This window comes from Panthera pardus, unplaced genomic scaffold (genome assembly GCF_024362965.1).
Source record: "Panthera pardus isolate Hobbes unplaced genomic scaffold, ASM2436296v1 HiC_scaffold_6, whole genome shotgun sequence".
Taxonomy (NCBI): domain Eukaryota; kingdom Metazoa; phylum Chordata; class Mammalia; order Carnivora; family Felidae; genus Panthera; species Panthera pardus.
Genome location: NW_026526991.1, coordinates 25,377,039 through 25,397,198, shown reverse-complemented (window position 1 = coordinate 25,397,198; position 20,160 = coordinate 25,377,039). Strand labels below are relative to the sequence as shown.

The 20,160-nt window shown below is 36.0% G+C and overlaps 1 protein-coding gene across 6 annotated transcripts in view; it reads left to right on the top strand.

Moving 5' to 3' along the window:
• Positions 1-16,466, top strand: part of VEZT (vezatin, adherens junctions transmembrane protein) — a 79,300-nt gene extending 62,834 nt beyond the window's left edge. For 5 of the 6 annotated variants that reach the window (XM_019446471.2, XM_019446470.2, XM_019446473.2 and 2 more), the window contains one exon: positions 34-2,407. In XM_019446471.2, coding sequence (XP_019302016.1) covers positions 34-548 — 515 coding nt within the window. In that variant the 3' untranslated portion in view covers positions 549-2,407. Of the gene's footprint in view, positions 1-33; positions 2,408-16,307 lie in introns of those variants that run through there. The other variant, XM_019446474.2, reaches the window with a different exon arrangement.
• The last annotated feature ends 3,694 nt before the right edge of the window (positions 16,467-20,160 follow it).

Sequence of the window (20,160 nt, the reverse complement as noted above, 5' to 3'; positions counted from 1 at the left end):
TTTCTTTCTTTTTTTTTTTTTTTTTCTTTGAAGCTGTGTTGAAATCCTTGTCTCCTGTAGACCCAGTGGAACCCATAAGTAATTCAGAACCATCAGTGGATTCAGATATGGGGACAGTTGGTAAAAATGATACTGAAGAGGAAAATAGTAAACCCTCCACAGCTGACAATGAAATAAGTAGTAGGACTGAGTATTTATGTGAAAACCCTCTAGATGGTAAAAATAAAGACAATTCTGCAAATGAAGTCTTCCTCCAAGGAGCTGAAGAAAGAGTGTGTTCCCAATGTGAGAGTGAAGAGGAATCTCGGCAGGCGGACGTAGGGAGCCTGTCCACTGCCCATCCAGCTCCCGGGGACTTATTACAGCCTTCCATTAAGCAGAGGCTGGCGCGGCTCCAGCTGTCACCGGATTTTACCTTCACTGCTGGTCTTGCTGCAGAAGTGGCTGCTAGATCTCTCTCTTTTACCACCATGCAGGAACAGACTTTTGGTGATGAGGAGGAAGAACAGATAGTACAAGAAAATGAAAATGAGGTACAAGAGAAGTAGGAACCAAGATTTACATGGAGGATTTTAAATTATTGCTTTTATGCAAGTGTTTTAGCTTCAAGGCTAGATAATCCACTAGAAAGGGAAAATGAGTGTTAAGTTTACTATATATAAAGCTAAGATGTGAATTTACAGCAAGAACCCTGGTTTGAACAACTGATCTGAAAATAGTAGTTAACCTGTAAATGGCAAATCTTTTAGGAAAATAAGAAAGGTAAGGGCTCTTTTGAATAAACTGCTCTTTTTTTTTGCAGCACAGCTGATCGATCTTGGAAATTCTTTAGGTACTTTTAATAAGAAACAAATTTATCATTTCTTGCCAGAATTTGCTACCATGAAATGACTGGGATAATTCTGTTGCAAGAACATTAACATTTAGTATGACTCCTTTTTACTGTATTCTTGCAGTTCATAGCTGCAGCTATTATGTTAATAACAACTTGTTTGTATTTTATTTTTGTTTATACCAGTCTTAAAACAAAGATACAGGTTCTGAATAAAAAAAAAATGACTTCATACAATTAATGTGTACTGGGGTTTGGAACTAAAAAGTAGTTTCAAAAATACTGGGGTTATGACATTTTTTTTTTTTTTTATGTTTCCTTGTTCATATGTGTATTTGGTAGTTAATTTTAAGGTGTCCTAATAATCTTTAAAAGAAAAACATTGTACTGTTTTAAAAATTACCCTTTCAAATATATTTTGTGTTTTTCTTCTGTTCTTGTTGTAACTAATAGAGATGATGTCAAAGTAGGATCCGTATAGTCCAAGACCCCATCCACATCTTTGCAGAAAGTTCTTTGTATCTATTTGCCTACATATAATTGGGTGCCATTAACACAAGCAGATCATTTCAGCTGATTTCTAGCCTGAGGCTATATCCTCTCCACCTTAATGAGATTCTGGAAACATCCTGCCTGCTTCCTGGAAAGCATCCTTGTCTCCTCAGTACTTCATTTACAACTACCTCTTAAAAGAGGTTGCTTTCCAAATTGTCCAGTGTCATGATTGCATTTTCAAAGTGTGATATTTTCAGGAGTATATTGTTTCTTGAAATCTATAGCTCCTACGCAGTGACATAGTTTATAGACATTATTTGGGGAAAGTATAGGAATAATAATTTATGCTGCTGTCCTAGAAAGGAAGTTACACAACGAATATAGATTGTCTTTAGAATTAAGAAACACATTCAGATTCCTGTAAACTTAGTACTTTGAGTCAGTAGATTTATGTGTACCGAGGAGATTTTTATTTAATTTTTTCCAGTAATCTTAGGAAATTTATTTTTTATCCTGAGGAAAAACTTGATTCTGCTTTGTATGAATAGTAGAGATCCTTTGTACTATAAGTGATTCTGCCTATTGCCCAAAATTCTGGGACTGTCCATAATCAAGCTCTTAGAAATATTACAGGGTGGGCCCAGTTTACCACTTAGAAGTAGCTAAATTTCAAAAACAAAAATCTTGTTTTGAAACTGACAATCGTATTCATAAATAATAATATTTTCTTTTTACATTACATAGTTTGCCAAGTCTTTTTCCCCTTGGATTTAGAAGAAGCAATTATGGGAACACTTGGTAATTGTTCCCCTTATCTGTGACCTTACACAGGAAGAATTAGAGTTTAATAATTTTTAATTCTTTTATTGTATTATTTTTATTTACACCAGTTTGGGGAAAATGTCTTCATAATATTTCATCAGTTTTATTCAATGCTCTCTAAGCATTGAAAGACTGATTTTGTTACAAATTTTAAAAAACTAACTTTAATGAGGAATTCCTAATCTTCCAATCTGATCTGTTTTATCTGCAAATATTCTACTTGTTTGAAACCATAATATAAGGATCTTGGGACTTTAATTGAAGGTTCTTTTTTTGTGTAGTTTTTAAAATTTCTTTCATCTTATAAAATATTGCTGAGATAAAATAGTATCTTCCCTGTGAATATTCCTAATGTTCTCTTATAATAGTCTAAAAGTCAATGTTTCTCAGTTTTTGTTTTTGTTTTTGTTTTTTATAGGACGCCTATATTAGAATAAACTGGAGGTCTTATTTTTAAAATGCAGATTTGGGGCCATAACTCCCAGTCATTCTTAATCAGTCATTTTGGGATGAGACCTAGGTGGTGTGTATGCTCAGTCAAATCTAAGAACCTCTGTCTAGGACTTTGTTTTCCTTGCCATGGATATCTTAGGAAATTAAAACAAATACGCCAATGTGACATAAGTAGGTATTCTTATTACTTTTCTAAGAATATTTCACTTTGTATTATCAGGCTTTTGACTAGTTTTAATAGTTGACATCCTGCATCTAAAAGAAGCCCGCTGGGAAAAATATTTTGTGATGCAAAACTTGTAATTATGCTTTCCAAATTTTACAGTGATATTTTGACAGGATAATTCTTGTTAAGAGTAATATCCTGACAGCTTTTGATATGAACATTTCCAGAGTTTATTTTACCAGGACAGAGCCGGTACTTAATGTAAGAATGCAATGACAGAAGCTATTTAGGGTCACTCTTGAGGACAAAATTTTTACACTCTGCCTACAGTGAGGAAAGTCATGGCAGTAAATGACCTAATAATGGTTATCATACCTTAAATTCTTGTTTTTTTTTCAGCTAACATTATTAAAACCCGCATATCTGGACTACCTAGGACCAGACTCTTGCTGGTCTTTGATTTGTGATCTTTGGCTTATTTTTTAAGTTGTCTGTATTTGACTTCACTAGTCTTCTTTAAAATTGTACTTCATTAAAATTGTATGTTTGAATATATTTAATTAAGAACTCATGTATTGACTCAGGTTTGATTTCTGAAGTTATTGGAGACAAGTCAGGAGAAACACATTTAAGGCAAATTGCTAAGGAAATTTAAGAATATGGTTTTAAGGCTTTAATACAAAAAGGTTTTAATACAAAATTAAACTTCAATCTCAGAGCCATCATTTAAAAGCTATGGGTGCAGTTGACCTAATAATGTCATGGGGAGTTTTTCCAGCAAAAACCAAATTCTCTGGATTGCTAAATCATGTTGGTAAATTCTTACTCCTCAGAAGTAGTTAAAAAAGAAGTGAAACTTTTGAGGCTGAAAAACAAGATCTGGTTATAATTATGTTAGTGAAATAGGTCAATTTTCTTTAAAAAATAAATACTAATATTCTGATTCACATAATAAAGGTGGTGAATGTTAAAGCATAAAAAATTATGTTTTGATACATTTCACAAAATTATAAATCAATGGAGTGTTAATTGGAAGGGAGCCTAGGAGTCATTTCACTCTGGTGACTTATAGTGACTTACTTATACACTATAAGTAATGTAAAATATGAAGTCTTTTGATAAATTATTAGAAATCATGTGGGAGGAAAAATTCAACTGATTTGGTTTAATCATAGGACATTGTTTCCATACCCAAAAAAAAACAAGGAAATAAGAACTAAATGCCATGAGACTGTGCTATAGCTCAGAAGACTCGTTTTTTGAACTAAAGTAGATAGCATGCTATGAATGAAACACAGACAAAGCAAAAATTGATTTATTTTTCCACTTCTGTTGATCACAACATGTCTCTGTAATTCACACTTATATTGAAAATGAAGCTGTAAACATACTAGAAGCAAAAATATAGGAAAAATACCATAAGTACAGTAACAATTTATTGACAGGTAAATAACCGACAGTAATTATCGACAGGTGACTAACTTGCATGAGTTAATTTTTCATGTAACTGAGGCAAATCCATTTAATCATAACAGTTTTTAATAATTTAATAGGAGGGGCACCTGGGTGGCTCAGTCGGTTTAAGCATCCGACTTCAGCTCAGGTTATGATCTTGAGGTTTGTGGGTTTGAGCCCCATATCGGGCTCTGTGCTGACAGCTCAGAGCCTGGAGCCTGCTTTAGATTCTGTGTCCCTCTCTTGCACTGCTCCTCCTCTGCTCATGCTCTCTCTCTCTCTCTCTCTCTCTCTCTCAAGAATAAGTAAAACATTTAAAAAATTTTTTTAAATAATTTAATAGGAAAATTTTTAGAATGTACTTTCTGTACTTTTTTCTAGAATATTTAGCATATAATTTAACTTTTCTCAGTCATCTTTAAGGATATCAGTTCCTCTCACAGGGTAATAAACAGAAATGCACCCTCAGGAGCAACTGAGATACATAATGTTCTATGCCCCTTTACCCTGTGACCCTGCAGAACTTTGCTTTTTGAGCTAGGTCTGGTTTTCACAGTTTCTCTATCTTCCCTTAAAATCAGCTGTCACTTTTTGCTGCTGTCTTGTGTGCCTGCCTCTTGCACTAGGTCCCCAATTTGCTGCTTCTCATCTGCTGTGGGCTGAGAAACCAGATTGCCAAACTTGCTAGAATTGTGTCTAAAATAAGAGTAGACTGAAAGAAGGCTAAGGGACTTTTCTGTCAGTTATGCGCATGGCCTTTGTGGTACCTGTTTGGCTGCTTAGCATACTTTTGTTTGCCTGTTCATTCTTTACTAAGAACTTGCTAAAAATACTTGGTTGAATATGTGATTGCCATATATTTAAAGTATTAATTCAGTTTTTATATGTTGGTGTTTCTAGGACTTTCCATTAATGAATTCAGCTATAAAAGAGAATTTGATTATCATCTTTGTATAAATCATTGTGTATATTTTAGGAAAATGGGGTTTTTTTTGTTTTTTTTTTTTTCTGCTCATTATTCCTAGTATAGGACACAGACTTAAAACTTAAACATTATAAATATGACTCCAACTCTGTCCACCAAGATTTATATTTAGAACTATAGGTTTGAGACTAAACATGCATGGCTAATTTAGAAAGAACTGGCTAACTGGATATTTGGAGAATGACTCATTCTAGATATCCCAGTTTTCTATAGAACTTAAACCCCTTTAAGCATTAAAATTTTTCAGAATAATTTCTGAAGGTGATCTTTTTAAAACAATATGCATTGCTATCTTATTAAACAATATATGAAAATCATTTAAATCTTTTTTGATGTCAAAATGATCATTATTAACAAGTTATTATACTGTGATAGTCTAATTAAGGCACTGAGAGCTACATGCCCTTTTACTAAATGGCTCCATTCTGATGTGCTTTTTTCATTTTCTTGTCTTTGTTTTCTGATAGCAGTTCTCATTCCTCCAGTTTCTCCAAATACCGCTTAAGTGTGCCCATAGCAATGGCCTTTCTCCACCTTCGTTATGCTCCTTCTAGTCTGTTTTGGTTTCGGAAACCAGGTAACTAAGACAGCTAGAATAATGTATAAAGTAAGAATAAATTGACTCAGTGAAGACCTAAAAACCTGGATTATACTTAAATGCATGGATTTTGTGGGTATCTGTTACTACCTATTTCATTGCTATCTTTAAGTGAAGTTACTAAATTAGGTACCTGCTCTCAAAATAGAAGAGCTGTTATTGTACAAAAGGAACGATTATGTTTCTATACTTACCTTCTCTACATTCTATTTTTTAATTTTTTGGCTCTGATTAAAACCAGCCAACTCAAATTAGCATTTTCTACAGTACTTTCTAGTTGAATCAGATACCACAAGTTGCTAAGAATTTCTTTGGCTAGGTTGGTTTTGTTGTTACTTTGGTTTTGTTTTTAGAGAAATGTATTTTCATTTCTGAAACAATGAAGTAGGTTGAGTCCTGGAAAATAAGAAAACTTTCACAATTGATATCCCAGAGAACTGAGAAGTAATAAGGTTTTTAGACTCTAGGCAGTTTTACCACAAAGAATTTATTCTTTGATGTGCAGGATTTTAACACAACATCTTTATTTTTATTCAACGCAATGTATGTTAAAAGTTTGCGAGAAATTATCAGTGTTAGAGCTAATGATGTTGACAGATGTTTGAATGACTAAATACCCAGTGTCATTCTATATTTTGCGTGTTTAAATTACCATTTGATGTTAAGCAAACATGATGATTTTTCTCTCTTGAATAAAAAATAAACACAAAATTCACATGTTACAATGTTTGCAAGTAAAATTCAGATTTGTCTAGAAAGGGATACCCTCACCTTGAATAACTTAGTTTTACAAATAGGCTGATTATGTTTTAGTCCATACGTTGATTCATCTATCCATCATATACAGGGTAATTGGAAAATCAGTCTTTGGCCATGACACAGCTTAACATTATTCATATGCTACTGGAAGGGAATTGTGATATAATATTCACTTAAAAATAGAGGATCCAAACCCGTTTCTTGAGTTGAGACTGCCATTACAGAATAATCATGACGCCAACTCCTGGTTGGTGGTACAAAGAGAGAGATTCTCTTTGAGTATAGTTGTAAGAGGAAAGTGATTCTACTCAGTATAATTGCTATACATTGAAAAGAGGATGAATTGATTACAGGATTCGCATATACAAAGGTATAACATGAATAAATTCTAAAATGTGTGATCAACTAAAATGCATATGGTATTTTTTAAATGCTGTACATTTTAATATATTTTAACCTGTCAGCAGTTGAGTTAATTTGTTTCGTCCCTGTTTACTGAATTTCATTTGGCACATATCAAACATGTTATTGAAACAGGACAGTATTTAAGTTGTGTATACTTCTGATACACTGTTTTTCAAAGTGGGTATATTCTATGAGCCATTGTTGTAGAAGTATGTATTTCCCATCATATTTGTATCTTAAGAGTTTCTCAAGATAAAGAATAATTCTATTGTTTTGAACTTTACATTTTTCACTTTTATAGCATTTCCTAAAGGTTGGCTACCTACAAAATGAGTTTATTTCATCTTTGAAATTTTTTCTAAAACTAAAGCATGTCTTTCACAAGTTTTTTGTTTTTATGATATCCTAAGAAGTTACATATCCTTTACCCCTCCCAAAGTAAATTTTAAAATTAATTCCAAGTTTAAGTCAAAGTATTTTCTGCACAGTACTGGCACCTGGCAACGTACAGAAAACTCCAGAAATGTTACTCCCCTTCCTTAAACATTGTATGGTCTGGTACAGCCCTGGAGGTCCATATGAGTGAAAAGCCCAGAAGTCACCTGAGCTGAAAGCACTCCCAAGGAGTTTCGTTTTGTTTGGGTTTGTTCTAGGTATGGTCCCAGGGATCCCAGATCAAACCAGGCCCCTGGGCCTATCCTAGAACCAACCTAAACTCGCGCATCATTCCCGGAACATCAAGAGTGTGAAGACTGAAGATAACCTGAGGCTGACTAGACTTCCTACGTTCACCAGAACTCACTTTTTTGTATGTGTGCCTACATTTTAGCAAAAATTGGTTCATTAATCCTTCCAAAATTAGAGGAATGACAGTGGGTAACAAGATAAAGTCTTACCAGACTTTGACATTACAGTTATCACAGTAGAAATGTGATCTATAATATGGTTATTATTAATTGCTAGTAGGAGAATTGTTCTTGTAACTTATCATATTTCTATTTTGTGGTTAAATGACTTTGTCACACAAAAAAATTTCTCCCCTAAATTAATGGTTTCTTTTTTCTTTGGTTTTGTCAAACACTTTCTACTCAACAATATGATTAACAGTCTTGTTTAATTATGCATCATCTCCGAAAGGCATTTGGTCTTTGCCCTCTGACTCCAATGTCGAGTAATTTTAAAATCTTTTTTCTGGAGACCAGTGCCTTTTTTCTTGTAATCTTTTGAATCCACCACACTGCTTTGAACTTGTTTTTTAGGTTCAGTTCTGGGAAGAACAGCATCATTTCAGACTCATTGTAGAGGCTACATTTCAGAATCTGCTATGGTTGATAAAAAGCATGATAGAGTGAAAATGGATTAATACTTTACAGATTACTGAAGTATTTTGCAGAATAAGGTTTTTATTATTATTATTTTTTGTTGTTGTTGTTGTTCCCTGCTGCTCTGGGTTTTTAAAAGATTGTGACCTACTTGATTCATCACATGGTCTCCTACCATAACTGTGACATTGCTGTTTTATTTCGTTTGAGGACAGGATTTCTGAAAAGGCATGAAAAGACCCCAAACCCAAAGGTTATGATACACAATGGAAATGTATACTTTTGGTAATACTGGCATTTCAATAGGTTTAGACCATGTTTGAAATAATTGCAGACAAATCAGGGATTCCAACTGTGAAAAGAGCCCAAAACTGTGCTGTTCCTCCAAGCCTTGTCACCAGAAAAATTGGATCAGTGAGTTATCCTTTAAAAGAGGACTGTGAGTTTGAGGCTCATTCTGAAGAACTCAACCCTGGGATTAGATCTGTACTGCCTTCATCACATAGATGCTTCATCCCATGGCTTCTATTATTTTTGCCTTTTAAATCATATTTTGATTACCCTTCTCAGTGTTTTCTTTTTTTGCACAGTGTTTCCTGCTTACATAAATCAAAACTATACATGTTAGTACTGCATATGTATGTATTTTTTTGATAAAACGAAACCTTGGATCTAAAGATCTTTGGATTTTGATTCCTTTTAATGTCAAATGATTTAAATGCTTTTACTGTCTTATAAATTCACTCTTAATTTATGCCTCAATTCTTCCAATTAATTTTTTCTAATGAACTACATTACAATTAAATAGGTGAGACTTATATCAGTTTCTTCCAGATTTATGACATTTTGCATTCACCCAAACATGACAGTGTTCTAACATCAGCAATCTTGTATCCATGCACTGATCTGTAAGCATAGGTGACTATTTCTTGACATAGCCTGAAATGTATGAACCCATCTTATGTTTATGTTCAGTAAGTGTTCTCAGTATTTGAGGAGCATTTGCATTCTCTTTTGACATTGTTAATTATGAACACCTAAAATAGGAATGTGAGAACTGTCTTACAGAGTTCAGGCTTGTTTACATAGTAAGTTTCTAAAGTCAGTCTTCACTCCAGTCTTAACACTGGAGTGTGTTAAACTGTATTTTTTTAATACCATTTAAGAATATCCTTTATTTTAATTTTTACTTTTTGACTACTTATATTTTATGTAGAACTGTACATTTCCTGCCCTACCTAAGATTTTCTCATCAATACTTTCTTTGATCGCTTGATATATCTTACCATACTGAATTTTTAAAGGATTTTTACAAAAACCAACAGTAGGTTTGTATATGTCTGTATTATTGTTGTTCCTCCTAAGCTTAACTAGTCTCTAATAAAATCTGTACTTCTTTGTGTCTTTTGTGTGTGTGCCTTTTTTTTTAATTCTGATGTTTGCCACATGAATTAGCCAAAAAGTAAAAATTCTTTTTCTCTTCCTTCTGTCTGTATTTTTCAGAATATGTTAACAAAACCACAAAAGACAGTTTTCTAGGAAAGCTTTGGATTCATTAGTCTAAGTTTTGTTCGGTCATTAAAGTGCCTCACATGATATTTTGTCAGAGTGAAACAGCAAATGAATTTTAAAAGCTTGCTTTTCACCCTTCTCAGTGACTGTCAGCCATTGGATACATTCTAATCATGTTATATTTGTTGACTTGTACGACCTTTCTGACAGAAAATACCTACTGAATTAAGAAGGAAGCTAACATCCAATGGATCATACTTTGTCCTATGTAATTGAATGAACTATTTGTTTATACATTTCTAAGCTTAGCTACAGTCTTGGGAACATTCGTGGTAGCTCCAAAATGGCTCTGCAGACTGAATGCTGGTTAAAGAGAAAGTGGCCTTCCTTGAACAACTTTTATTTATTTATTTCTTTTACTATTACAAAAGTTTTATTTAACAGAAAAGTTCAATATGAAAATGCACATGACCTGATTTTTATTTATTTTATTTCAAGTTATTATTTAAATTCTAGTTAGTTAACATATATGGTAAAATTGGTTTGGGGATGGAATTTAATGATTCATCACAACACCTACTTCCCTCCTAATGCCCATCACCTGATTACTATCACCCCGCCTGCCTTCCCATCAACCCTCAGATTGTTCTCATAGTTAAGAGTCTCATATGGTTTGCTTCCCTCTCTTTTTTCCTCCTTCATTCATCTCTTGTTTCTTAATTTCCACATATAAGTGAAATAATATGGTATTTGTCTCTATTTCACTTAACATAATACACTCTACCTCCATCCACGTTGCAAATGGCAAGATTTCATTATTTATGATTGCTGAGTAATATGACCTGATTTTTATACTGTATTAAAACAGGTTCGGGGGGGGGGGGGTGGGTGGGAGCAGTTGATTTCTTCTGGTGAATATACCCATTGTTTATTTTTTCAATTACCACCATTCCAATATCATTCTGTTGCCCAATAGCCATTTCCACACATTGATCTATCACAAGATTCATAAAGGGATCGAATCCCTACAATATTCCTTGGACATAACACCATTTAATTTCAATGATAATTTCTTATCCATAAATTTTTTCAACCCTGAGGGTGAGCTTTGCTCAGGATGTGTACTCAGCAAGTTAAAAGATGCCTCCAAACATTTGAACTGAGCTTTTAAACCACCTCTTTCCAGAAAAGATTTGAAGCAAGGAACACACATTCATAAAGGCAGTTCTTGAAATTTGGCCCTTATCTGGGATTTACTAATTAAAAGTGTGAGACAAGATAGAATATATTAGTTACTCTACCGGATCCTGAAGTCATTGGGTAGGAAATATCCTGTATGATAATCACTCTTTGTCTTCACAATTTGCTTTTGAAGGTCTTTAGCAGATGTGCTATAGCCATTGAAAATAAAGTTGGCAAATACTAATTTTCCCCTAATGTACATCTGTAAAAATTAATAGAAGAGTTTCAGAATCTGTTCATGTGAAAATCAGTCCTACTTATTTTTTAAGAATTGGTTTTTTGTTTGTTTTTAATTTTAACCAAGCTCTATGTCTAACATGGGGCTTGAACTCATGACCCCAGATCAAGAATCACATTCTCTACTGACTCAGCCAGCCAGGTGCCCTAGTCCTACTTATTTGAAGAAAGACCTTAAATGTGTTCTTATGAGAAAATATTTACATTTATACACAAAATAATATTAGGCATCAAACATGTCCCTAGAACCTGAATACATTGAAGGTCAAGAAACCGGCTTAGTTTTCTCACTCAAATTTGTACATGTGAAGTGTCAGAACCAGTATCCTCCCCAATTCTAAAAGACTTCTTTATGATAAGCTGCCTATGGATACATTTCATTTTACAGCTAAACTCTAGGGGAGAGTACAGAGCCTTTGAATTTAGAAGTCCGTAGACTTGGATTATGGACAAAACAACGTCTCTAAAACTCACAGAAATCATTTAACCATGTCAAGGCACAGTTTCCTCTGTTAAATAAAAAGCATTGGGGCGCCTGGTGGCTCAGTCAGTTGAGCCTCCAATTCAAGACTTCAGCTCAGGTCATGATTTCACAGTCCTGGGATTGAGCCCCTAATGGGGCTCTGCACTGGAATAGAGCCAGTTTGGGATTCTCCCTCTCCTTCTGCCCCTCCCCCACACACATGCGCACATATGTTCTCTCAAAAAGAAAAAAAAAAATCACGATTTGTGAATTGGACTAGCCCTCTAAAATTCTTTTCCAGGGCTAAAATTCTCAGATTCTCTTTTTCCTAACAAAGAGATACAACTCTACTGTGAAAAGCCAAGGTTGTCATTCTTTTCCAGGGTGCAAGAGGACGTCTATTTAGGCACAGGTGAGCAGCCTACTAAATATTCAACCTTAAGATTAAGAGGATAAGAGGTGGTAGGGGTGGAGAAGATGGTAGTTGAAATAGTATAGGTGGTTCCAGCTCAGAACTTAAACTGCTAAGAACTGAGTATATCTTACATCTTAAAGCAGTCTAATACTAGTACGTGAAAAGCAGGGTATAAGAACTTAAAAGGAACAATAGTTCCCTATGATTGCATGTTACTCCTTTCCTCTTAGATGGCGTAATCTTTTCATCATGAAGGGATGTCCTATTACAAGGTTTTCTCTATAGGAATAGAATTTTCTGCTTTATCTTCATTTCAGTAGCAAAAGAAGCTAGCTCTTGTTTCATATCTTGTTCCTTGATCTGAAACACTTTATTCTTTAGCACCCATGCCTAGCTATTAGCCATGAATCCACTTATCTTGCCTGAACTTAGAAGATTAAGCTCTGACAGGTGGGTAATGATGGCCAATGACAAAGCTACTGTGCAAAATATGTACACTGGGATCTGAAGAGTTGAACAGTGTTAATCTCTTAAACAGTGACATAAGGGCAACTTTTAGCCAGTTTTTTCACCACAAAAAGTGTGAATTACATATGGGGGAAAAGTGTAATTTAAGAAATTGGTAAGTTGAGGATATGTAGGATTTTGTTGCAATTCTGGGCTTCTAGTCACACACAGGCAGAAAGCTTTTCATTTTGTGTATATTCAAGCCATCCCCTCTTAGGCTAATCCTGGGGTCTGGAGAAAAAAAGAGACAAGGCTGCAGTGTTTAATTCTTGCAGAAATAACTTGGTCAAAATACAGAAAAATGTTGAACTGGAAAAAACCTTAAGTTTGTATGTGTCCAGAGGCCAGTGTAGGACCAGGCTCAGTACCAAAATTCAAAAATTCTCCTTTCTGAAATCATATTGAGTTGAAGTTCAGTTGAAATTGAAAACCTAGAGTAATCTAATCCAGAGGTGCCCAGCATTTTATCAAGCTAGGACCCCTGATATTATTTTCCACATGGGTAACATGTTTTGAATAATTTTTTTATCTGTCACATAACCTATATGAATTGAAACTCTGTAAGTTGCACTCCCTCCCTCATATTTTAACTAAGGCTATAGTGGCCATTCAGTTTGAGTGTGTGCTGCATGCCAGGCACTATTCTCGTGCTCAAGGCAGAGCAGTGAACAAGGTGAATACTAGAGGGGAGAGCCGGACAATATATTGGGAGTTAGATGGTGGTAAATGCTCCACAGAAAACAAAGCCAGGGAAGAGGAATATGGAGGATGTAGAGTGCTTTTTAAACAGGGCAGTCACGTTTGAAGGGAGTGAGGGAACCAGCCACACGAAAGCCGTAAGTGAAAGGGCCTTGAGACAAGAACAGCAGAGAAGAGGCAAGTGAAACTCCTTGAGAAAGGGGCTGGCTGGTCGAGGAGGGCCTTATAATGTATATGCTTTGCTTTGAGACAGGAAGCCATTGGAGGGTGTTAAGCAGTAGACTGACAAGACTTGACTCAGGTTTCAAAAATATTAAGTTTAAAAAGCATTCTTCTGTGTGGAAGTCTGACAAGGATGGGGAAAGGGACATCTGTTGGCTAATGCAGTAAGCTATGTGACGGATAGTGCTCATTGGTAGTGAAGGTCTTGAGGAGCAATCCAAGTCTGGATATATATGTTGAAGATAGAGCCAATAGGATTTGCAGATGCAACGTATGTGCAGTATAAGAAAGAAGTCTAGATGATTCTGAGGTTTTTGGCCTGAGCAACTGGAGGAACAGAGTTGTCATTTCCTGAGATGGAGCACCCAGTGAAGTTTGGGTAGAAATTGAGCTGGTTTGGGATTGGTTAAATATAAAATAGTTATTAATTGGGGCACCTGGGTGGCTCAGTCAGTTAAGCATCTGGCTTCGGCTCAGGTCATGATCTCGTGGTTTTTGGGTTTGAGCCCCGTGTCAGGCTCTGTGCTGACAGATCAGAGCCTGGAGCCTGTTTCGGATTCTGTGTCTCTTTCTCTCTCTGCCCACCCCCCGCCACCTCCTGCCATGCTCATTCTCTGTCTCTCTCGGTCTCTCAATAATAAATAAACGTTAAAATTTTTTTAAATAAAATAATTATTAATCATTAGGTGGAAATGCTGGATAGGCAATTGAATATATGAATCTAAGTTCAAGAGAAAGATCCAGAGTAGGAGATGTCAGCATTTTGGGTGGTGTTTAAAGTTGTGAGCATAAGTCAGAGGGGTCAGCACACTGAGATCTTTGGGGAACCTATGGTTCATAGGCCAGGAGATCAAAAGGAACCTAAAAAGGAGACTGAGAGGGAGCAATTAGTGACACAGAAGGAGTGGTGTCCTGGAAGGCGAATGAAGAAATTATTTTATAGAAGAGGCAGTGATTAACATGTCAGTTGCTGCTAAAAAATTGAGAAAGATGAGTCCATTTGTATATATTTCTTGGAAAAATGTCTGAGTTCAAATCCTTTGCCCATTGTTAAAATAGGGTTATTTATTTTTGTTGTCCTTTATATATTCTGGATATTAATCATTTATCAGGCATATGCTTTGCAGATATCTTCTCCCCTTCTGTGAGCTGTCTTTTCACTCATGATAGTGTCCTTTGATGCACAAACATCATAAATTTTGATGAAGTCCAGTTTATATTTTCTTTTGTTGCTAAATTTCCTTGACTTTTCAAAAGAGGCAATAGTACCACCTGATTCATAGGATTATCATGAAGATTAAATAATACGTGTGAAGGCGTGTAAAGGGACTGGGACAATGCCTGCCACATAAGGAGCATTCAATAAATACGTTATTATCCAGGCTAAGTCTGTAGTATAAAAACCAAGGGTCAGGGCCGCGTAGGTGGCTCAGTTGGTTAAGTGTCTGTCTGACTCTTGATTTCCGCTGAGGTAATGATCTCACAGTTTGCGAGTTTGAGCCCCGTCTTGGGCTCTGCACTGACAGTGCAGAGCCTGCTTGGGATTCTCTCTCTCCTCTTTGTCCCTTCTCCCTCTCTCAAAAATAAATAAGTAAGTAAATAAATAAATAAAGCATAAGGATAGAAATACAACATGTGACATAGAAGCCGAAGAAGTAGAGGGTTTCAAGAAGAGCATGATGCAAGAAGAGCAAAATGATGCAGAGGTGTCAAGAAAGATCCAAAGAATAAACTTAGACTTGGAACCTACAAGTTCAGACAGTGGTGTGACAGAGGCAGATGCCAAATTATACTGGATTGAGAAAATCTATTAGGCCCTCTTTGATCTCCAAGACCAGGTTTGCTGTTTTGGCCCTCACAGCGATCCAACCAAAACTGACCCTGTGGGGGCTGCTGAAATACAGTGGGGGGAACACTTGGGTTGGAGTGAGAACAACTGGGTTAAAATTCCTGGTCTTCTACCACTTGGCACCTGTGGTCCTCTCTACGAGCTGCAGGTCCCTCGCTCTTAGAGGACAATTATTCCTATTTTACAGGGTCAGTAACATGCTTACATGAAGCCTTGGCATAATAGTAATTCTTTAACTATTAGTGTTATAATAAATGGTTCTATTCTGATTCCTCATTTTGTTCTAACATTCTAACTCAGTAGTTCTTCCTGAGTATCAGGTTTTGTGGAGTATTCCCACTTTACAGACACTTGGCTTAGAAGTTTGCAATGACAGTAAGATGAGATTAATACATGTCAAATGCTTATGATGATTTGGATGCTTATGATGATTTGGGCTACTGTTGTATTCTTGTTTTTATTCTTATTTATTTTTTTATTTTAGAGAGACAGAGAGAGAGAGGGCATGAGCAGGGCAGGTGCAGAGGGAGAGAGAGAGAGAGGATCTTAAGCAAGATCCGCACTCAGCTTGAGCCTGACACGGGGCTCAATGACACGACCCTGGGATCGTGACCTGACCCAAAATCAAGAGCTGGATGTTCAACTGACTGAGCCACCCAGGTGCTCCAAGGGCTGCTCTTGTATTCTAATGGAAATTTTTTGCCAGATTTTTAGTAGTGCCTCTGTCTTCAAGTCTGCTTCCTAAGCCACTGCATTTCCATAGTTTGTGAGTATTTACCTAATCTCAGCTGTTGCCATAAGAAGCTAGTGTTTAAATAGTATTATTAACCACATCAATGGATCTTTTTGTTTATTTTGGTTGGCTATAGACATGAAAATCCATCTACCTGAGTTGTGAGTGCCCTGAAGAAGTTTGAGGATTTCATCTGCTATTCAGTAAACAGAATATGGGGCTTCCATTGAGTTCCTACAGCTACCAAAGCAAAGATGTTTTCTATGGAGTAACAGTCAAGTCCTGATCACTTTTACCCATGTAAGCCACCTTTCAGGGAAGGATGTAAGACATATTTATTTAGTCTGGTTTGTACCTTGTTGTGTGCCTCCTATTTATTTATATTTCTTTTTGGTTTATTACATATCCCAAGATATCTTAGGAATGAATACATCTTGAAAATATAATAAAAATAAAGTCTATGAAGAATACTTGAATAACCATTCAAAAAATCCAAATGAGCTATGACTTTACAATATCTTGTTTGTTAATAATTAATAGTGAACAAATGGAAAGAATTTTTAATTCAATACACATTTACTGAATGGTCTTCGTACTAGACACAACAATTACCTTTGTGAAATAAGTATTCTTATGTTATAGATGAAAAAAGTGACTTTCAAATAAGTTCAGTGTCTAGCCCAAGAGCCCAAGACTCTTAGCAAGAAAAAATAATAGATTAGGTTCTCCAAAAAGGCTTTTTTACTTCAAATTAGGTGTTTGTTCTATGTATTTTGTCCATTTAATCTTCTTTTCTGGCATAGGTCATCACATACAAGAACACACATGCACATAAATGCACACAAGAATCCTAATTTCCACTTCAAGAAGCATAATCCCCTCAGTTTGCATTTAATTTAATCACTAGATTCCTAAAAGAAGTCAATTAAGTAGGCAATTAATTTCCTCTGTGCATTGTTCATTCACATATTAAACTGGTAATCTCATTTAAACATTTGCTTCCTCCTGCCCCAAACTGTCCCACTGTCCTCAATGTTTAAGTTCCCTATACTCATCAGATCAGTATGAGAATCTTTGCAAAAACCCTTTATAAACTGAAAAGATATACTAATTATCTAGTGGGATCTAGTCTGTCCCATTTAACCTGGCTGGCTATGCTGAGAGGTGAAATGTTTAAACCACACTGGTTATATCATTGTTCCAGCAGTTGAATGCAATTGAAAGACTTGTCCAAACTGCTCAAACCAAGCAAACAGTCCCTGATTTGCTCTCTCAAACTAAATATATTAGCCTTGTAGTGACCAAATATTGACCTAGTGACTAAATAAAAGGAGAGGTTCTAACTACCCTCTAAAGCACTCATCACTTACTCTTTCTTTTTAGTAATTTTTTGTCAAGTTAGCTAACATACAGTTTATACAGTGTAGTCTTTCTTGACTTCGGAAGTAGATTCCCATGATTCATCACTTACATACAACATCCAGTGCTCATCCCAACAAATGCCCTCCTCAATGCCCACCAGCTATTTTCCCCGCTCCCCCCCAAACCTCCCACATCCATCAACCCTCAGTTTGTTCTCTGTATTTAAGAGTCTTTTATGGTTTGCCTCCCTCTCTATTTTGTAACTTATTTTTCCTTCTATTCCCTTATGGTCATCTGTTAAATTCCTAAAACTCCACATAAAAGTGAAAACATATGATATCTGTCTTTCTCTGACTGATTTATTTCACTTAGCATAATACCCTCCAGTTTCATCCATGTAGTTGCAAATGGCAAGATTTCATTCTTTTTTTCTATTACTAAGTAGTATTCCATTGTGTGTGTGTGTGTGTGTGTGTGTGTGTGTGTGTGTATATATATATATATATATATATATATATATATATATATATATCTCACATCTTCTTTATCCATTCATCAGTTTATAAATATCTGGGCTCTTTCCATAGTGTGGCTATTGTTGATAGCGCTGCTATAAACATTGGGATACATATGCCCCTATGAATCATCACTCCTGTATCTTTGGATAAATTTCTAGTAGTGCTATTGCTGGGTCATAGGGTAATTCTATTTTTAATTTTTTGAGGAACTTCCACACTGTTTTCCAGAGTGGCTGCACCAGTTTACATTCCCATCAGCAGTGCAAAATTGTTCCCCTTTCTCCACATCCTCACCAACATTTGTTGTTTCCTGAATTATTAATTTTAGCCACTCTGACCAGTGTGAGGTGGTATCTAATGTGGTTTTGGTCTGTATTTCCCTGATGATGAATGATATTGAGCATCTCTTCATGTGTCTGTTAGCCATCTGGATGTCTTCTTTGGAAAAGTGTCTATTCATGTCTACTGCCCATTTCTTCCCTGGATTATTAGTTTATTGGGTGTTGAATTTGGTGAATTCTTTATACATTTTGGATAATAACCCTTTACCTGATATGTCATTTGCAAGTATATTCTCCCATTCCACTGGCTGCCTTTTAGTTTTGTTGATTGTTTCCTTTGCTGTGCAGAAGCTTTTTATCTTGATGAGTCCCAATAGTTCACTTTTGCTTTTATTTCTCTTCCTTTGGAGACATGTCAGGTAAGAAGTTGCTGTGGCCAAGGTCAAAGAGGTTGTTGCCTCTTTTCTCCTGTAGGATTGTGATGGTTTCCTGTCTCACATTTAGGTCTTTCATCCATTTTGAGTTTATTTTTGTGTATGGTGTAAGAAAGTGGTCCAGGTTCATTCTTCTGCATGTAGCTGTCCAGTTTTCCCAACACTATTTGCTGAAGAGACTGTATTTTTTCCGTTGGATATTCTTTCCTGCTTTGTTAAAGATTAATTGGCCATACATTTGTGGGTCCATTTCTGGGTTCTCTATTCTATTCCATTGGTCTATGTGTCTGTTTTTGTGCCAATGGTATACTGTCTTGATGATTACACCTTTTTAGTACAGGCTAAAATCCGGGATTGTAATGCCTCCAGCTTTGGTTTGCTTTTTCAACATTACTTGGGCTATTTGGGGTCTTCTGTGGTTCCATACAAATTTTAACATTGTTTGTTCTAGCTCTGTGAAGAATGCTGGTGCTATTTTGATAGGGATTGCATTGAATGTGTAGATTGCTTTGGGTAGCATTGACATTTAACAATATTTGTTCTTCCAATCCATGAGCATGGAATGTTTTTCCATTTCTTTGTGTCTTCTTCAGTTCTTTCATAAGCTTTCTATAGATTTCAGCCTACAGATCCTTTACCTCTTTCTCACCATGTACTCTTAGGGAACCCTTCCCAATATGCTTCCAGATAGCAACTCTCATTCAAATAGAGACCAGAAAAGGGATATGTGTTAGTAGAGTGAGGAGACCTCCAAAACACTCTCTCCCAAGAATCCTAAAATGTCTTATTTACAGGAAAACAAAGAGAAGGCCATTTCTACCCTATCTGCCCTTCTACTGCATCGTAATGCTGCCAACAGACACTTCTTATTCTACACTTTGGACTATGAGTCCAGGCACCTGGGCTCCAATTTCAGCTCCACATCTCAGCTTTGTAACCTCCTTGAACTCCCTATGTTAAAAAGAAACAGCATCATCACCTCCTAGGATTGTTGCCAGGATTCACAGCAGATATTCTTTTCCTTGTAGAAGTCCTGCCTTTCGTCCTTGCCAAAAGCTGGGGCAAAGGCTTGGTTAATAAATGAAGGGGGCAAAGCAAAGTAAAAATGTGTTTGTCATTCCTGATGGAAGGAATGGTGAATGTTCATTCACTCTATCAAAAATTATTTATTGAAAATCTATTTGGGGGGTGCTAGGGTGTTCAGTCGGTAAAGCATGCAACTCTTGATCTCAGGGTTATGAGTTCGAGCTGGACATTGGGTGTAAAGATTACTTAAAAATAAAATCTTAGGGGAGTGCCTGGGTGGTTCAGTCAGTTAAGCATCTGATTTCTTTCAGCTCAGGTCATGATCTCACGGTTTGTGAGTTCAAGCCCTGCGTCAAGCTGTATGCTGT